We start from the raw sequence: 20,340 nt of genomic DNA on the forward strand, positions 1-20,340 counted from the left end.
AGCGACTTGAGAAACTGCCAGTCACTTCTGGTGTGAGAGAATAGGCTGTCTGCAAGGATGTTGCCAGGGGATGCCCAGTTTCAGATATGGTGAGTGCTGGTTTTTGAAGTTGAAGATTAAACTAAACTCTTTTTACTCAATTAATTGGACTGTAAGATGGACTAATTTTCTAGTATGTGAAGAAAAAGACCCTTTTACTTATATGCTGATAAGCCCAAGGCTGCAACCAGCATATGGGAATAGGAAATGAACTGATGATGGATCTTATTTGACCCAAACTGCACTTTCCAGCTGGGCAAGTTGTGAGCTTTATGCTAGAGAGATATTAAACAGTAATACTCAGCAGTGAAAAAAATATATTTCAGCAATAAAAATCTTTACCTCCTGCTTGCTTTTTGACACTACTTTGACAGCTGTCAAAATGCGTATAGAAAGAAGTGTATCTGTGGAACAACTAGCCAAGTTGATTCATTTGAACTAAGGAATTCTTGAAGAATTGAGACTGCTGAGAATGGAGATAAATTAGGTGAGAGGTGATTTGAAGCAAGACCTGAAAACTGCCATCCAAAAGATTTTGAAGACGGAGTTCTCCACATTATTAAAGCAATCAATACAAATGTGGATTCAAAAGACCACAGTTCTTGTTTGTCATCATCGGAGGGAAGATCAATGAGTTGGAAGTGCCTGCACAAAATAATGCTGCTCTTAGTGAAGTTGAGACAAATAATGAGATTGTGGGAAAAAAAATGCAAGGAACGCCTTTGCGAAGAGATTCTGCTAGGATTGCTTGAGATTGAAATTAAATATACTGTGTGGAAGAAGGGTTGGTGATGATGACAAAGAACAATACTGCCTTTTAGAGAGCAGCCAGAGTAGAGAACTTTTAAACTGTTTAACAAGAGCAGTTTAAGGACACTGAGCAGTTTGTTCAAGAGGAATATAGAACAATGGACACATGGTCTTTTGGGAAGATGCTAGGCCTAAAAGACTATATGTTTTGGAGTAGATATGTCTTTGTCATGAGGTATAAATAATTATAAAAGATACAGCTAGATTTGACATGATTTGAGATTAATAAACATAACTTTTTGGATTTGGAATTTTTGAGATGATAAGATTTGATGTGTGGAATCGGGAAGACAAAATCATAGAGCTGGAAAAGATAACAAGGTCCCTCCAGCCCAACTCCCTACCATGCTGGAACACAAAATCAAAGCATTATTGAAAGATGGCCATCTAGCCTCTGTTTAAACACCTCCACAACACCCAGAGTAAGCATATTCCACTTCTTGTTGTTAGGAAGTTTTTTCCTCGTGTCTAGGTGGAATCTCAGTTTGAATCCATTGCTCCATGTCTTATCTCTAGAGCAGTAGAAAACAGCTAGCCTTTTTAATCCTTGACACCGTGTTTTGGTCTGTCCTCTCTCTGTCCCTAATCACTTTATAGAGTTTTTGCTCTTTGATTTTGAATGCACAATGTAGGTAAGTTATAAGAGATACACTTATTTATTTCTTTACAACATTTATATGCCGCCCTTCTCACCCCGAAGGGGACTCACAGCGGCTTACTGTCTATCTATCTATCTATCTATCTATCTATCTATCTACACACACACACACATACATACATACATACAATATATTATATTATTAGCATAGTACAATATCAGTATTAAATGTTACTGTATTGTACTATACCATTATATTGTAATAATATTAGTAATATTACATGTAATATAAGTAAATAATTATAATATCATATTATTATTAGTATTATATTGCATTACATTATAATATTATAAATATTATATATATATACTACATATTATTTTGTTAAGTAGTGAGATTTTTCTCTTTTGCCTTTTTTAAGCTGGAAAATTTAGTAACAAAGAGATGCAAACAGGAAGCTTAATTATAACAATAAGATATTAGTATTTTAAAAATTTTGAGAGGCTAGTCTGATGCATTGCATTAGGTTAGAACAACGCATAAATCTAAATGAATACTAGGATTTGAAGAACAGTAGGATTAGATAACACATAGAAGTTTACTTAATAGACATTGTAGAGGAAATAAGACAACCTCATTGGCTGAAAAGTTGGGAGACATTGCTGTTGTCGCCACTGCCTTTAAGGTATTCATGTTTTAGTTTGGCATGTTAGTTCAGCTTGTGCAGTTTCACCTTATGTATGACTTTATATATTGAAAATGGCACTTGTCACTAAAATATTTTTAAATACATATAGCATATTCTGTACACTTATAATGAAAAGGCCTGAATATTTCCTCTCACCCAGTATACAGACTCCCAGAAGTCTGGGAAGAGTAGTAGGCTTAGTTGGGCATCAATTTACGAAACCATCGTTTACAAAACTTGACTAGGTTTTATTACAGGCACGTGTGCCTTTCTGATCAAGGGAGACTGTGCTTCATGCATGTGTGCTGTTTCCAACTTAATGCCTCTCTTTCTGCTTATCACACATTTAATCTGACCGCTCATTTGATTTGCCTAAAGGTACTGCTCCAGAACTTGACCAATCAGCTGAAATGCATGTCAAGATAGACAAGTGGCAACAGAGTTATCCAACTGACACAATACAAACTGGGGTAGACCAGCATGGGACTCTATACCTCTTTCATATGTTCAAGGCTATACAACATCCCATTTCAGTGATTCCAGGATAATGGATCTGCCTTTTTGGATCTGCCTTTTTGAACACTGTGGCACCTAAGTCATTCAAATTCAGTATTCTTCCTGATAGTCCTAAATGGGAGCTTGTTACAGTCTTGCTGAGCCCACTTTCCTACAGGGTGAATTCAAAACAGGAAAGCACTCTTGACAAAACATACATACTTCCATATACATAAGTCAGATGAAGGACTGCAATAGTGGTTCTAGAAATCATAAAATCATGCTGGTAATAACTAAAGTTGTGCGCAGAATTCATTTCTCTTGTTTCATCCGTTTTTTCGTTCCCTTTGGGAGCACGGAATGGGAAGCCCCTTCCCAGTATGAAAATCAGCTCGACGCAAAAGCAAGCGGGAGCAGATGACTAACTCTCCTTCTGCTTTCATGATTACATGGTGCTCCTAGCTCAACTGAGCTCCAGGTCATCAGCTCTTCCTTCCGTGGGCCTCCTTGAAATGCACAGCCAAGGGCCTGAAGAGCAAACAGGATTTATCCCAGGCAGGAATCAAAGCGAAAATGTCAGAACAATATTGGACTTAATTGAGTATTATGACAAAAATATACAAAAAGAAGTGATGTTTTTGGCGATAGACGCAGAAAAAGCTTTTGATAAAATTAATTGGAACTTTTAAAAATTATTATTCAAAGAAATGGACCTAGGATATTACATGATAAACTCAGTTGAGGCGATTTATAAGACTCAATTTGCAAAAATAATCATAAATGGACAGGAAAGTAACGAAATTGAAATCAGAAAAGGTACGAGACAGGGATGCCCACTATCTCCATTAATATTTATACTGACACTAGAATTGCTACTAAATGATATAAGAGAAAAGGAAGAACTACGAGGGGCAAAGATAAATGGATACTCATATAAGTGTAGGGCGTTCGCCGATGATATAATCTGTATAATTGAGGAACCAAATAAAAATTTAAATAAATGGCTGGGAACCATTGAGGATTTCGGCAAAGTAGCGGGTTTCAAACTAAATTTAGAAAAAACGGAAGCAATAACGAAAAATATCCCCAAAAAGAAGATAGATCAGATAAAAGAAAATAATAAGATAAAAATTGTTCCGAAGCTCAAATACCTAGGTATCACAATCACAGCCAAAAACTCACAACTCTTTGAAAACAATTACCTAAAGACATGGAAAGAAATCCAAAAGAACCTGGAAAATTGGAAACATTTGAAAATCTCACTATTAGGAAGAATATCATGCATTAAAATGAATGTCCTGCCAAGGATGCTATTTCTGTTCCAAAACATACCTATACTTAGGAACAAGAAAACCGTACTAAACTGGAATAAAGATATTAGAAAATTTATCTGGCTCAACAAAAAACCAAGGATAAGTTATAAAAATCTGACAGATGAGAAAGGAAGAGGAGGATTGACACTACCAGATCTAGGGTTATACGCCGAGGCATGTACCCTAGCCTGGGCCACAGAATGGGTAAGACTGAAGAAAGAAAAAATATTAAATCTGGAAGGGTGCGACCTCCGCAGAGGGTGGCACGCTTACATTGGATATGAGAAAACAAAAATAGAAAAAAAATTTAGGAATCATTTCGTAAGAGCAGCGATTATAAAAACCTGGGACAAATACAAGAAGAGAATGTATAGCAAAATTCCGACATGGATCTCCCCTTTAGAATCAAGCCAAAGAAGGGAACTAGGATGGATTAAATGGCCAAACTACAAAGAATTATTAAAAGAAGAAAATAAAGCGATCAATCTGAGACCCCTAGAAGACATAAAAGCAAGTTACCCAAATATGACCTGGTTACAGTACAGGCAAATACAGGAGTTTTTTGGTAAAGACAAAAAGATAGGATTTGAGAAGAGGGAATATCTGGGACAAAATTTGGGAAACAGAAGGGAAAAAAATCTCTAAAATATACAAACAATTACTCCAATGGAGTACAGAAGAAGAAAGGGTGAAGGATTGCATGGTGAAATGGGCCAAAAATGTAGGTAGAACGATTGGATTAGAAGAATGGGAAACGATATGGAAAAAAAAACTAAAATACTTAAAAGCATATGATTTGAAAGAAAATTGGTGGAAAATCTTTTTTAGATGGTATCTGACACCCGCCAAATTAAATAAATATTACAAAAATTGTAATTCAAGATGCTGGAAATGCGGAACAGTGGAAGGAACACTCCACCACATGTGGTGGAAGTGTAAGAAAATAAAAGATTATTGGAAACAAATTCAAACACAATTACAGAAAATACTGAAAGTCAAGATTCCCCTAAAAGCTGAAGTATTCCTATTAGGCATCACAAAAATTAAGTTGGACAAAAATACAGATAAACTGTTATTCCTGGCAACAACAGCTGCCAGGATATGTTTGGCAAGAGTATGGAGGAAAAAGGAAGTCCCGAAGATTGAGGATTGGAAAAAGAAAATGATAGAAGTCAGAAATATGGATTGTTTAAGTTATATAATGCAAAGAAGTAAAGGAATCGAGGAGATAAGAACAGATTGGACAAGTTTTAAAGAATACTTAAAGTTACATATATAATTAATTACCAATACAGAAGGTCAGGCAAAAAGGCCTGGATACAGAAGAGCAACTATACAAGAAGACCTCCAGTCAACTAGAATTGAGAGGGAAAAGAGAGGAAGAGAAGAAAATGAAAGAAAGAAGAGGAAGAGGCCCCCCACAGATGAATCCTGGAAGTCATGTTTGATGGATGAAAGAACTTATTCTTGATTCTTTTCTTTTAAATTCTTTCTTTCTCTCACATTTTCTAAATCTTACCCACACTTTTCCTTCCCACCCTTCTCCGTGGCATTTAGATACCCAGGATAGTTTTTCCCGTCCCCGACCTACCCTGGAAGGTTTACCTCCCTTCCAACCGTCCTCTTTCTCTTTATTTTCTTTCTCTCCTTCTCTAACCCCCGCTATAGCTTTACACATCTATATCTGATATACCACACTATCTAAGTTACTATATTTTAAGGATTGTATTTTAGAAAATATCAATAAAGATTATTATTTTAAAAAAAAAGAAATGCACAGCCAAGGGCCAAGGAGCTCCCCCATCCCTCCCTCAGCCTCTTTCTCCATGCTGCAGAAGCCTGGATAAGGACAAACAAAAAAATCCCAGAAAGAGGGGTATCTTTAACACTTCGAGGTCCAGCTTCCTCCTCCTTCACCACCAACATGGAAAACATTAGCAGCAGCAACAACCAGGCTTCCAGTTCACGTCCACAGAAGTTGGGGGGGGGGGGGGACCAAGGCTAAGTGCGCACAGCCAAGGGCCAAGAAACTCTCCCTCCCCCTCAGCCTCTCTCTTGGGGAGATGGACTCTGCACTGCAGGAGCCTAGATAAGGACAAACAATTCCAGAAAGAGGGGTATCTTTAACCCTCCCAGGTCTGGGCTCCTCCTCCTTCACCATCAACATGGAAAACTTTAGCAGCAGCAGCAGCCAGGCTTCCAGCTTGTGTCTGTGGAAGGAGGTGGCTGGGGGGAACCAAGGCTAAGGGCACGCAGCTAAAGGCCAGGAACTCTCCCCTTCCTCCCTTAGCCTCTCTCTTGGGGAGAAGGACCTGGCGTTGCAGGAGCCTCAAAGCCAAGCCACGTCCTGGCGTTGCAGGAGCCTCAAAGCCAAGCCACGACCTGCCTCTCCTCTAGAGTAGAAAACAGCTTTAAGAAGCATTAAACCTAGTCTCCTCTTCTACAAAGGGAAAGGACCCTGAAAAAGTGGTAACTCTGATGCTTTTTAATATCCAGGGCTTAATGAAGGATATGGAAGGGGTGCCTGTGGGAAGTCCTCCCAAATGGATGCATTCTTAACCCATTGCTGCCAATGGGTCAAAAAGAACAATTTTTTTTGGATGCTGAACAAAAACCCCATTTAGCAGTGCACCTGTTTTCGGGAAACAAGAAAGCAGAAATGGATAGCAATTCACCCCGAATGCACAATCCTAGTAATAACTTTGATCAGATCTACCACTTACCTGGCTTTCAATTGCACAGAGAAGTTGAATCCTCACTTAAAATGAAACCATATTTAAAATGCAGATGTTCTATTTCAAAAGGATAAACCACTGGAAACATTTTAGAGCCCATCTGTTCATAAACATATAGCTCACTCATTACCACTAAGTTAGGACAGAAGATACAACTGTGCCATTCTATTGTTTATGACCCTGGTCTGTTTCATACAATAAGTCAAACAGCGCAAAATTTCACATTACTTTGAACTAGAGAGTGGGTGTTTCCAATTTTCTCCCCACAACTGTATTGGAGACAAAAGAGAGGGGGGTACATGAGGCTGCAGATAGCTGCTGCTTGTCCACATAGGCATGAAGCAAAACAATTTTGAAATGAACAGTGTTTTATGGTGCCAGAAGAAACCAGCAACAATTGCCTTGAAGTAATGATGGGACGCAATAGTAATATCTTACACCAAATGAAATCGAACAGACCCTTTTACAAAAGAAGCTTAGTAAACCTACATCTCTGGGAGCACGAAATCAGTCTGGCAGTTTGAAATAGAAATGGATATAGGCTACGATAGAACTCTTGGAAAAATACACACAGTGGAACACTAGTGTTTAAATATACATTTAACTGTTCCCACTGTAATGAATTTCATTTGAAAATGAAGTTCATATTAAATTTATTTGCAGGATTTTGGATGTCATTCATGAATTCTCATTTCCCAGAAACAAATAAATTAGCTTACCTGTTATTCAATTAGCTGGATTTCAGAGCAGCGGTTGAGATGGTGTCTTACTTATCCTAAAAGGGAGCATGGTTTCTTGTCAGATTTTACATGTTCCAATCGTATAAAATTGCCAAGGAAAACCTTTACTGGATATTTGCAATCTCAGTCACCTTACTGCTCCAACTAATCTAGGGACATCCTTTCCTTTTTAATCCGTTGAAACATAACCTTAGCATGCCTCATTACCAAAGAGAGAACAAAGCTCCTTAACCATTCGCTCTTACAAAGATCAACTTCAGCATACCTTCTGCATTTGAAATGGTGATTCTGCCACACTTGGTTATTATTACAACTAAGCAACATATTTCATACTGTAAAGTGGAATATTTTAGGAGCATTACCTCTAAAGAGATTCATGTAAAAATTAAATTAAGACACGATCAGAATAAAAATTATTTTTGTCACACAGGAACATTACACTATATCTGCACAGCTTTTGCATTCAGCCTCGACTGTTGGAAAAGGCCAAGTCCATTTTAATGATGGGATTCTTTTACAGTAATAATTACATCCCAATAAAATGGACTAGGAATAATCCACTTAGACATTTAAGTGGTTTCGTTCATTAGTGAAGAGAATTAAAACAATGAGTTCTATGGAAGAAACAGCTAGTTGTTAAACTTTATTTTCAGTCTTACGAAGTACATAAGACGCTAAGTTATGAAGACTTCTAAATTACTCGTTTTAAAATTATTATAAACTATCAGATGAGATTCTAAATAAATCCCTTTGAGTACATTGCAGTACCCTTAAAAACGAGTGGGCATCAGGCTGTTTTCCAGATATTGGACTACAACTTCCATCAGCCCAGCTAGTATAGCCTATAGAGAGGAATGCTGGGAGTTCCAATTCAGAAACATCTGGAGGGTTGCCTGTTCTCACTACTCATTAACATTTTTCTGAATAAATGCGATTTTCAGAAACAATTACCATCAATAAATTGGATAATCAGAAACTGCCAGCTGCAGAAACTCCTGTTGCTTGAGAGCTCAACAGTTCAAGCCTCGGGTTGGGCTGAGCTCCTAACCATCAGCCCAGCTTCTGCTCACCTAGTAGTTTGAAAACAGCAATGTGAGTATATAAATAAATACCGCTTTGGCAGGGAGATAATAAAAGGCATGCATCTAAAGACAATAAAGCTCCTCGGCATAGAAGATGGAGAGACAACCCCTCCCTGGTGGCCGGAGTCGAGCACAGCCTGCAGATGCCAGAAACGGCAAAAGATGGGAAGCCTTTAACTAACTACTAACACAACAGAACATCCTTACCTTCCCATCCTCCCTCTAGTGTTCTGCAGAAACCAAAACCCCTCTCTAAACATTTTTCCAGCTCCTTGGAAGATGTTCTCAGTGGCGGCTGTAGATATTGGCCTTTCTTAAATGTTACCTTACAAAATATATCACATGACACATTTCTGATTCTCTTTCAATTACGAACTTACATTTTCATAGTGTTAAGACACCACTGGAACCTGGAATCATCACTTCAATCATTTCTTTAATCATTCCAGTATACAAATAAGTACAATTAGCCTGCAATTAAGTGCTAGATGAATAATTTTTGCCTTAATGACTTCATCCTACATGGATCTAAATTTTTTTTGTTCTAGTTCTATGATACATGCTCGAAGTTGAAATCTTTAAAAAAGATGAATCACTTGAAGAAAACCTTTTTGTTAGCTGACTACCAAGGCTTACTAGCAACTTCAGGTGTATGCTACTATTAACCATACATCTGTTAATTAAGGTAGCAATTACACACACACATAGACTAAGCAGACTGTCTCCAGTTGACTGAGGTCTGTAAGGATATTTAGTTGAATGGACTTTCAACCATATCCCTACATCTCCCACTGTAGTTTGCAAGGATCTATAAAAGAATACACTGGGGACTGTTGGAAGCTGAGATTGTGTTAATACCTTTGTTCCCAATATACTGTACTTTTAATTCTCATTGGTTCAGGCACATTATACTGTGCTGCAGAAAACAAAATCTGTATAGAGGACAGAAAGCTGGATATAAGTATAGATTACAAAGATAACTGCAGATATTTCCTTTGCTGCTCTAGATGCAAAATATTTACCATCCAAATCTGACAGACTTTGGCCTTCATCAGATGATTTTGGAGTAGTGTTCACCGGTCTATGGGGTTTTGGCCATCTTACAGATTTGGGGCTGTGTTGTGCCTTATTCATCTGCTATTTGAACTATTGTAAACTTCTGAGTGATTGTCAAACTGCACCAAAATGAGATTTGCACCAATGGTCAGACAAGGAATTACCACGGCATTAGTAACGTTCTTTATTATGAAAACTGCTCCATTTAAATTCACAGCTCCCACAAAAAAAATTTTTTTAAATAAAGGAGCTACACACAAGCCATGATTGAGATGTTTAGAAATTATTTGCACTGGTATACTAACTCTAGTTCATATTAGCCAAAAGTGTATTTTACATATCTTTCACTCATCTGTAATAGACCTGGTAAAGAACAGCACCAGTTTGATCCAAGATGTCAGACAACACAATTTGATTTCACTCAAGGAAACAGTCACAGGCAGAACGCATGAATGGTGTGCATGTGTTTCAACAAAAATAGAATTAAAAAAGATTTACACTTTGCCAAATAGGCATAGTAGCTCCATGGCTCAGCATGCTAAGCCAATAACAATGTTGACAAAGAACATATTTTTTTAAGACCACATTTACACCATTTTATATCTTGGGATTTAACAAGCAAACAGTTCCACTTATAAGTTGAAGCTTTTGTTCCTCTCAAGTCCTGGATTGCCAAAGCTCAAAGGAAGGAATTTTTTGAGTTCTGTAAACATATGAAGTATCAAATTCAGTGCTGATGTTCATGATGAGTGCTCCTTGATGTTGACCAGTAAGCAAAATAGAGGAGTTGGGGGGGGGGGGGGAGAGACAGTGCCTGTATTCTTACCATTCTGGTATTAATAAATTCACACCACTGAAATAGCTTCTGTTATAATCTTACTTACAGATAGACATCCATAGGCCTTTTTGAGCAAGAAATACCACAGCTTTTCTTTTTTTGTTTAGTAATGCACAAACGTTGGCAGTTAACTTGAGAAAGACACTGAGTGGTTCTATGTTTGATTTCAGTTATTCAAAAAGCACAACTTTGACCACCTCTTCAATGTAAGAAGCACATGCCTGGACTATGCATTTACATACGCGACACATAATTCTTTCTTGTCAGTTGCCCTGCATAATTCTTTCTTGTCAGTTGCGTCCTCTGTCTCTTCCCTTTTGGGGTGGGTCATCTTAGGGTTTTGTTTCTTCCATCCTTAAAAAAGGTCTCAGAATTATACCCACAACATGATGGTTTTTCTCATCATTTTAAGTGATTTCAGGAAAGAAGTAAAGTTCTGTTCAAAAGAACCTTTCATATTTAGACGAAAACTTTAGGTCAGCTTTTCATGTTGAATCTGGTAATAACATGCCTGAAAACAAAGGGTTTTAAAAACAGTTTTAGTGGAAATAATTACTTGTGCTGTGTTCATCAGCTATAGCTGAATTCTACACTCTTTGAAATCAATGAGACTCAAACCTAACGAAGAAACTGTGTTTTTATTCCAAAGTTCAACTCTCAGAATACAGACTACAATCAGTTTTCCTAGCCTCCAATGTGTTAGCATTTAACCATCATGATAAACTCTAGATAAACTCTAGATTCATGAAGTTTATCTAGTTTCTAGATAAACTCTTCATGAATGAGTGACAAAATAAGAAAGCTGTTTTACACCCCTAAACATCAATACCAATTGTGTACTAATATTTTTATCTATATTTTCCAGTCTAGAATGCCATTCAACTATTAGTCTACTTTAATCTAACAGCATAGTTTTCAGAATTCCATGTTAGAGGTTGGTGACTACTTTCAAATAAAAGGACCAAAGTCTAGTTATGAAAGCTGACAAGAGATGCAAGTGAAACTTCATCCAAGTCTAGATGTAAACATGCCAGGTAGACATTATAAGGAAGATAGACTATCTAAGGCTTGCCTTCAAAGTAGTAAACATAATGCCTTGCTCTCCATGCTGAAGAAATGGGTCCATCAGGTCCTCAATCAAGTGTACTTCAGATCCCAGATTCCTTATTCTGGAATAAAAAACCCTCATATATTAAATTCAACCAACCAGTTTTCTGTAAGGTTTTGCCAAGAAATCAGCAAGCAAGGAAAACATCTCTAATAAGTACCCACAGGCAATTGTCTCTACACATTTGTACTATTGACTTTTGTGGATCTAATTATTCACTCATTTGATTTAAAATGTTATTTCTAGGAATCTCTAGGTCCTACAGTACAACTCTATGGGCAACTTCCTTCAGTCATATTGGAGGACTTAGGGATTTTTAGAAATAACAATTCTCTAGGAATCTCTAGGTCCTTTAATGTGATTTTGTGTTCAGCTACTAGAGGAAGTTGACCACAGAGTCATGTTAGAAGACCTAGAAATTCCTAGAGAAGTATTCTCTTTGGTTTTTTTTTTAAAAGCAATTTCTTTGTATTGTCGAAGGCTTTTATGGCCGGAATCACTGGGTTGTTGTAGGTTTTTTTGGGCTATATGGCCATGTTCTACGGCATGGCCATATAGCCCGAGAAAACCTACAACAACCCAGCAACTTCTTTATTTGGTGTTTTTTCACTTTCACAGTGGTCCTGTGCCCTCAACAGCAGTGAATATGGATGGCTGACTAAACACTATTCTATAGTACAGTGGTTCTCAACCTGGGGTCCTCAGATGTTTTTGGCCTACAACTCCCAGAAATCCCAGCCAGTTTACCAGTTGTTAGGATTTCTGGGAGTTGAAGGCCAAAAACATCTGGGGACCCTAGGTTGAGAACCACTGCTATAGTAGAACTGGGTTTGTGAATGTATGTGTGCCTCTCTGAATCGCAAAATCCCATACCAGTGATGATGCCAGCTAAAGTTAAGAGCTGTAACCCAACTTCTGGAACACTGCACTGTTCTCTATCCGTAACACAGACCTTTCTCTTGCTATTTTTTTCCTTGAAAGTTATGTTTTTACACAAATATATCAACAAACATGCATGCTGCCAATTATAGAATTATCTGTTTATTTTATTTTTAACAATTTGGACTGATCCCTTCATTTCAGAGTGATTTTTCCAAATGGCAAATTTTAGGATGTGATATTATATCTAAACACAGTATAGTGCCAGGCTGCGAATAGCCAAAGGCCAACATTATAATTATACGGGTAAAGTCTGTCTTAGCACCTGCGTGACATCCTTTCTCATTATTCTCATTACTGTGAACAATCTGCTCCTAATTTTCAGACTTGTGGGTCATTTCTGCCTGATCAGTTTTTAAAGCAATACATTGACACTCTTTAGTTGACATCAGTGGCATTCAACCTTCAGGCTCTGTAGATATTCTAGACTTCCGCTGCAAGTATTCTTTATCATTTACCCCAAAAATCAATTATGATTTTTGGGCATTGGCATGTAAAACATCTGGAGCACAAAAAGCTGAGAACTGCTAATTTACATAATTAATATGACTCCCACTGAAGATCAGTAGCTGCTGCAGGATTAACACCATCTTGCAGTCCTATGTGAGCTCTATTTAGTAGAGAAAGTCTAACATTTTTCCAAAGTATGCTGTTATAATGCATATAATTGTTGCTGACGAGTGACACATCATAGATCATTATTTCCCATGGATCATATTGTTTTACATCTTTGGGTGTTATTATTGTTCTGTTTTACAACCCTCAATGCTAAGTCATTCATCTTGCTTCCCTTTCCCCTTGTTGGAATACACATTTATTGTTGTTAAGATATCAAATAATAGGACAAAGTTGCCCCATTCATCCTTTTAAAAGATATAGGGGTGGTGTGCACTGGAATAGGATGACAACCAACAGGGTGAGATCTCATCACTGCGTAATGGGCAAAACCTCAAATGGGAGACACAACTTGTCACATATTTACCTGGAATTTTCAATACAATAATTAATTGTAGCTTTCACTGCATTTTAAAAAGTTTTGCCCACCTGGCTCGTAGCACCACATATAGGAAAACAGGAAACAAATCATCCATGGACCAAAGGAAATCTTCATGAAGATTCTCAAGTACATTTTGGGAGATCTCCTCAAAAGTCTGCTGGATCACCTTCAGTTTGTCAGCAGGTGTAAAAGTTGTACTATTGGGAAAACATTTTTATAATGAAATTAAGGCACTAAGGTATCTTTTATTTTTGAAGATGGAATCAAGCCTTTCCTCTGATCTTTGGGAACATGTGAGAGAATAAAACATGCATCACATCAATGAAAGCTAAGAACAGATGGAGAGTTCTAGGACTCAGAAATACTTAGGAAAGTTAAAAAAAACTCAACATTTTTCAATCTTTTATAGAATGGATCATCAGAGGGATTTTCTGTCTCTGTAAGACTCCCATTAACAATTCCAAGAGCACTGAAACAAACTAATAAGTTAACTTGTTTTCTGTAAAGCGAGATTCAAAATGGCTAGAAACTTCAAAACATTATATTGACTTTGACATATAGTTTCATAAGTTAATAGTTCAAACATGTTTTGGAAAGTGTTAAGCTTATGTGTGGATGATCCCAGCTCCATTTCTATAGTGTCCTCATGTCTTATTGTTGTTGTTCATTCGTTCAGTCGCCTCCGACTCTTCGTGACCTCATGGACCAGCCCACGCCAGAGCTCCCTGTCGGCCGTTACCACCCCCAGCTCCCTCAAGGTCAGTCCAGTAACTTCAAGGATGCCATCCATCCATCTTGCCCTTGGTCGGCCCCTCTTCCTTTTGCCTTCCACTTTCCCCAGCATAATTGTCTTCTCTAGGCTTTCCTGTCTCCTCATGATGTGACCAAAGTACTTCAACTTTGTCTCTAGTATCTTTCCCTCCAGTGAGCAGTCGGGCTTTATTTCCTGGAGGATGGACTGGTTGGATCTTCTCGCAGTCCAAGGCACTCTCAGAACTTTCCTCCAACACCACAGCTCAAAAGCATCGATCTTCCTTCGCTCAGCCTTCCCTAAGGTCCAGCTCTCACATCCGTAGGTTACTACAGGGAATACCATGGGTTTGACTAGGCGGATCTTTGTTGCCAGTCTGATGTCTCTACTCTTTACTATTTTATCGAGATTGGACATTGCTCTCCTCCCAAGAAGTAAGCGTCTTCTGATTTCCTGGCCACAGTCTGCATCTGCAGTAATCTTTGCGCCTAGAAATACAAAGTCTGTCACGGCCTCCACGGTTTCTCCCTCTATTTTCCAGTTGTCAATCATTCTTGTTGCCATAATCTTGGTTTTTTTGACGTTTAGCTGCAACCCGGCTTTTGCGCTTTCTTCTTTCACCTTGATCAGAAGGCTCCTCAGCTCCTCCTCGCTTTCGGCCATCAGAGTGGTGTCATCTGCATATCTGAGGTTGTTAATGTTTCTTCCAGCAATCCTAACCCCAGCCTTGCATTCATCCAACCCGCACATCGCATGATGTGTTCTGCATACAAGTTAAAAAGGTTGGGTGAGAGGATGCAGCCTTGCCGTACGCCTTTCCCAATCTTGAACCAGTCTGTTGTTCCGTGGTCAGTTCTTACTGTTGCTACTTGGTCCTTGTACAGATTCCTCAGGAGAGAGACAAGGTGGCTTGGGATGCCCATCCCACTAAGAACTTGCCACAATTTATCATGATCCACACAGTCAAAGGCTTTAGAATAGTCAATGAAGCAGAAGTAGATGTTTTTCTGAAACTCCCTGCCTTTCTCCATTATCCAGCGGATATTGGCAATTTGGTCTCTCGTTCCTCTGCCTTTTCTAAACCCAGCTTGAGCATCTGGCATGTCTTATAGTTCACAAAAAACAGAAATTAAACATTTTGGAGAGAACAGAAACTGACATTATGGTGTAAGTAATGAATTCATTTATATTGAAATAAAATTAGCCAACCCCCCCAAAAAACAAAAGGTTTCAATGCCACGTGTTGTATATACTTATAGCACAATTATATGCATGTGTACCCAGAAATGTTTGACTTGTATGTTTAATTTGACTTTTTTTGTTGAATATAGCATAATCGAAAGGCCACAGTCTTCATATCAACAAGCAAAGGTAGACCTATCGTACAAAGATCAACAGGGCTACTTTAGTTTGGTGATAAAAGAACTAGACAGGCAGGAAAATGAAAAGTCTTAATTTGACATTACCTGATCTGTTGTAAGCATTCCACCGCAGAAGCAAAACAGGCATTCTTTGTACTTGGCAATACCTAACAATAAGAATGAAAAGCAGGGATTGTTGCCAACATCATCTCCAAGGATGTACTGAATATGAAGGACTAATTAAGTTTATGAATTTCAAAAACAGAAATTCTAGATTAGCACTTGTTGTCTAGCACTGATTGTTCAATTGTTCCATTCATTACGATTTGGAAAAGCCTTCTCCAAGGAAAGAAATGAGATTTTAAAAATGATTTTGATCAAGCCTACAAGCTTTATGTTGAATGGGCAGATTAGCAGAAATTTGCTTGATTACTGATTTATTCATTGGATTCACACCCCTCCTTTTTCCAAGACTGGGATTCAATAGTGCTATGACTTGAAGTACCATTGATCTTTCTTTTAAAACACTTTGGGTTCTGATTTGTTACCTGAGAAAGGCGTTAAAACGTTTTTCAACATATCCTCTTGTAAGTGTGAGAGGTAGTTTTTGTTTACTAAATGATTAAAAACACTATTTATGTGCCCTTTTAACTATACTGGGAGGCTGAGATAACTACTAAAAAGGGATTCAAATGTAATGTTTCATGTAAATGAGAATAGTTATACTCTACAGGACATGAGTAACTGAAAATACTGTATTGACAGCAGGCAATAGTCTATTAGTTAGTACATTAGAAATGAATCAAAGGACTTTGCATGCAATTGAACCTAGAAATGTGTTGACTGTGTAAACAATACTGGGCTATGTGGTTCAACAATCTGATTCAGAATAAAACTATTTCAGATGCTGCTAGCAAATCCTGTAACAAACAATTGGTGTTTGTGTGTGCAAATGACACCAGAGTATATGATCACAGCTGCTCAACAACTAATGATATATCAGATTGTATGTTCTTATAAAGCAATCATCTGGAAATTATTTTAGAATCACATCAATGAAGTAGAGACAGAAAAGATAACTGTAAAATTACATGTTCTTGGAGCCATGCATCTGGATTTAACTGTCACTGGAAGAATTGTAAACTGTGAAAATGATTGACATACCATTAAGAAAAGTTTTTAATGCTAATCAAAAGAATGCTGTATTAAAATTGCCACACAAACCTTTATTTATATAAAGGTCAAAACCCATCAAAGAAACATAAACATATGCAGGTAAAAATCCTGCAAAGGAAATATACCTTTTTATTTTCCCCAAGGACAGATGTAGTGGTTGGCCAAAATTTCCTAGAAAAAGAACCACAAATAGAGTTAATGAATATTTATTTGTTTATTTTACCACTGAAAAGGATTGTTTAAACTCACAAAACAAAGAATCAGAGTGTATAAAGGGGAACCAATGAATGAATCAAACAGCAAGGAGTTGGAACCAGTAATAACATCCTGAATCATGCTTACGTTTGTACTCCCAAAAAGCTCAAGAGTGCTGTGTCTGGTTGTTTATTCAGACGAAGGACACACTCCCAGTAAACATCTTCCTCTCGCTCATTGTCCAAGGCATACAGCATAAACAAAGGAGGGTAGAGTCGCGGTAGCAAAACTGGAAGTAGCAACCCAGAGCTTGTGACGACATAACTTAAAAATAAAACATTAATAAAACAAAAAAACAAATATTTTTATAAAACAAAACAATAAACATTTTAGATAAAAATATCAAAGTAGGAGAGTTCACTGAAAATTCACTAACTCATTTTCACGTATCAATATCAATATCAAATATTGAAGACAAAGAAAGAAAAATAAGTTAAGGAAAGGGAGGAGGTCAGCATTTCAATCCTCTCTGCTTTTTGGACCTTTCCCATCAGCCCCTTGCATCAATGTTGATATTTATCGTAGACATCATAACCATTCTAATACCTATGTAAGAGGGAGACTGAAACAATGATGTCATTATCAGGCAGAGGAACACAGAACAAAGCCAATCCTTCTTTCCCTGGGGCTGACAATGCTGCTACACACACACACACACAGCGTATATTTGGAGCACACACTTGCTTGTCCCAATAGAATGCAGATTACATCTGGGATTTTTTTGTTGTGCTCACAATCGAAAGAAGGAGAAGGATTGAGGTGGCTTTAGTTAACAGCATTGAAGTTATCTGCCCTTGCGCTTTGCTACTCTGCTGCTGAATGCACATGCCCAGTGTAAAATACATATCACCACGTTAAAACAATGGATGTGGCTCTTATTGAGACATGACGCATTCTCACAGGATGTCTACGCCCACCACTGAAGATCATACTGTTCAGCAAGTATTGCACCACCTGACATCTGCCAGGAAGTAGCAGCCAATAATGGAAGGATGAAGGCAGTGACATCTCCGGCTCATCCTCTGTTCAGATATCAGCCAGCAAGCCAGCCCCTTAAATCAAGAAATAGCTAAGATACTCTTAGGAACACCCCAGCAAGCGAGAGTCCAAAAGTGGCAGGCAAAAACCTGGTACCTCAATCCATAGCTGAGACCAGATGAGAAAGTCCCCCCTGGGTAGACAGAAGACTGGGCAACTTGGAAGGCACTGAACAGACTCTGCTCTGGCACCACAAGATGCAGAGCCAATCTTAAGAAATGAGGCTACGAAGTGGAGTCCTCAACATGAGAGTGTGGAGAAGAGCAAACCACAGACCACCTATTACAATGCAGCCTGAGCCCTGCCACATGCACAATGGAGGACTTTCTCACAGTGACACCAGAGGCACTCCAAGTGGCCAGCTTCTGGTCAAAGGAAATCTAGTATAATGCCAAAATTTTAACTTTGTTTGTGTTCTTTTTAAAATATATTATAACTATACCCTTATTTTGCTTCTGACACAATAAATAAATAAATAAATAGTTAACAGCACTGTAACAATATGAAAACAAACATCCTCTATTTATGGAGGCCGAAAAAGGATAGAAAGATTTGTTTATTGTTTAGTCCTCTGACCATATCAACAGTAAAAGACAAAATACAAATATACAAAGACACAATAAACCAAAATCCCTAACCTAACACTCCTGTAATAGTTAGCTACAATACATTTCTGCACTTAAAATTTGAACAAGTAATACGTTTGGTAAAATCAGATTAAATTACAAAATGATTTAAAATACATTCACCACCATGACAAGAAACCTGTTTTGTGAGAGAACGAGATATCTCAAGTGGGCAGCTTTTATAAATAATTTGGCTATGCAGTGGACTGAGTTTAAATTCTTCCCAGAAAGAAAATAGGACAGTTTAGCATTTGGGATCCCAGTTGGTTATTCTAAACAGAAGTGGTTGTAAATATTGAGATCTCACCTTGGTATATAAACAAACAATCAAACAAAATATGCATGATGCCCTCTTTGGCAGATGCAGCTTCTTTCATGATAAGGGATGCTTTGAAATCGTCCTGTTCTTACCATAGAATTAAGTTGCTCAAATCTAGCTCTGGTAAAAGCTATTCTCTGTCCCTGTGTGAGGTTCATCTTAAGATAAATTTCTGTGCCATATATATATATATATATATATATGGCACAGAAATTTATCTTAAGATGAACTGGCTAGCATGCATGCATGCATATATATATATATATATATATATACACACACACACACACACACACATGCATGCATGCATGCATGCTAGCCAGTTTAAAGATTGGAAGCTGGCCAACAAAGCTAGATCTGTTTGTGTGCTGATGTCCAGCACTCTTTGTTTGAATGTTTCCTGAGGTCCCAAAAAGGATAGAAGCCAGGAAGTGAAATAACTTTTTTTCCATTTCATATACAGAATATAAAAATGAGAGATAGTAGTGATGCATCAGAAAAGATTTGCAAGGCTAGTCTCACAATGAAAAAGTTTTAATTAAAAACACATAGGTCGCTCATAATTGATGCTCTGCACTTATATTTAGATGGCATCCTTATTGTGCATATTCACCCATCTGTTATCTTGGCCAAAAAAGAAAAATACTGTCTCAAGTAAGAATAAACCTAGATTTATTTTTTATAATGGTCTCTTGCATTCAAATAAACCTGGGGCCCAAATGACATTAATTAACTCAACTTCCTAAAAGAGTTCAATCTACATACCCTGGTTCTGGAGAATCAGGTCTAGAGTCACTTCTCCCACTACAGAACGATCTTCTTCCCTTGGTTTCAATCAACAAAAATGGAATTGTACTGCCCTCTTCAGGAAGGTCAGGGAATAGGAATCTTCAAACCAAAACACATCAAAAAGTAACAAATCACCAAAATGAATACAACTATGAATTATTTAAGAAAGCTTTGACAAGTTTAGAAACATTTTTTCTATAAAGATTTCAGATGAACCCATAAACAATTCATGTCATGAACCCGATAATAACTTTTTAAAAATACACTAACATGGTTCTACCTGCATTTAAAAAAATGGCTTTTGATGTTTGTGAAAGAGAAGACAGGTTATATAAACTACAAGCAATAATTTTTTCCAGTTTATTTTCCTACCTGACCAACTGGAAGATGCGTTTGAGGTAGGATTTAATTTCCCGGACTGCTTCCTGCAACAGCCGCCGATTGGCACCCACTCCTACATATGTCATCCGATAGACTGCTACTAAGGTCTCAACAAGCTTCCCCAAAGGATGAAGAGGGGTGTCACATGCCTGTATACCAGGAAGATATCAGAGTCATAAAGAAGCAGCATCTTCACTGCAAGGCT

The 20,340-nt window shown here is 37.7% G+C and overlaps 2 protein-coding genes across 6 annotated transcripts in view; both read right to left on the reverse strand.

The window, feature by feature from the left end:
• Positions 1-7,607, reverse strand: part of MPP4 (MAGUK p55 scaffold protein 4) — a 49,503-nt gene extending 41,896 nt beyond the window's left edge. For 2 of the 3 annotated variants that reach the window (XM_060783206.2, XM_060783193.2), the window contains exon 1: positions 7,399-7,607. The gene's annotated coding sequence lies outside the window, so the exon portion shown is untranslated. The remainder of the gene's footprint in view (positions 1-7,398) is intronic. The other variant, XM_060783214.2, reaches the window with a different exon arrangement.
• Positions 7,608-9,728: 2,121 nt separating this feature from the next.
• ALS2 (alsin Rho guanine nucleotide exchange factor ALS2) overlaps positions 9,729-20,340 on the reverse strand; it is a 64,548-nt gene continuing 53,936 nt past the window's right edge. For all 3 annotated transcript variants that reach the window (XM_060783176.2, XM_060783170.2, XM_060783183.2), the window contains 8 exons: positions 20,127-20,284; positions 19,731-19,853; positions 17,070-17,246; positions 16,853-16,898; positions 15,657-15,718; positions 13,487-13,636; positions 11,468-11,564; positions 9,729-10,906 (listed from right to left, as the gene is read on the reverse strand). In XM_060783176.2, coding sequence (XP_060639159.2) covers positions 10,868-10,906; positions 11,468-11,564; positions 13,487-13,636; positions 15,657-15,718; positions 16,853-16,898; positions 17,070-17,246; positions 19,731-19,853; positions 20,127-20,284 — 852 coding nt within the window. In that variant the 3' untranslated portion in view covers positions 9,729-10,867. The remainder of the gene's footprint in view (positions 10,907-11,467; positions 11,565-13,486; positions 13,637-15,656; positions 15,719-16,852; positions 16,899-17,069; positions 17,247-19,730; positions 19,854-20,126; positions 20,285-20,340) is intronic.

The sequence above is a fragment of the Anolis sagrei genome, chromosome 1 (genome assembly GCF_037176765.1).
Source record: "Anolis sagrei isolate rAnoSag1 chromosome 1, rAnoSag1.mat, whole genome shotgun sequence".
Lineage (NCBI taxonomy): Eukaryota > Metazoa > Chordata > Lepidosauria > Squamata > Dactyloidae > Anolis > Anolis sagrei.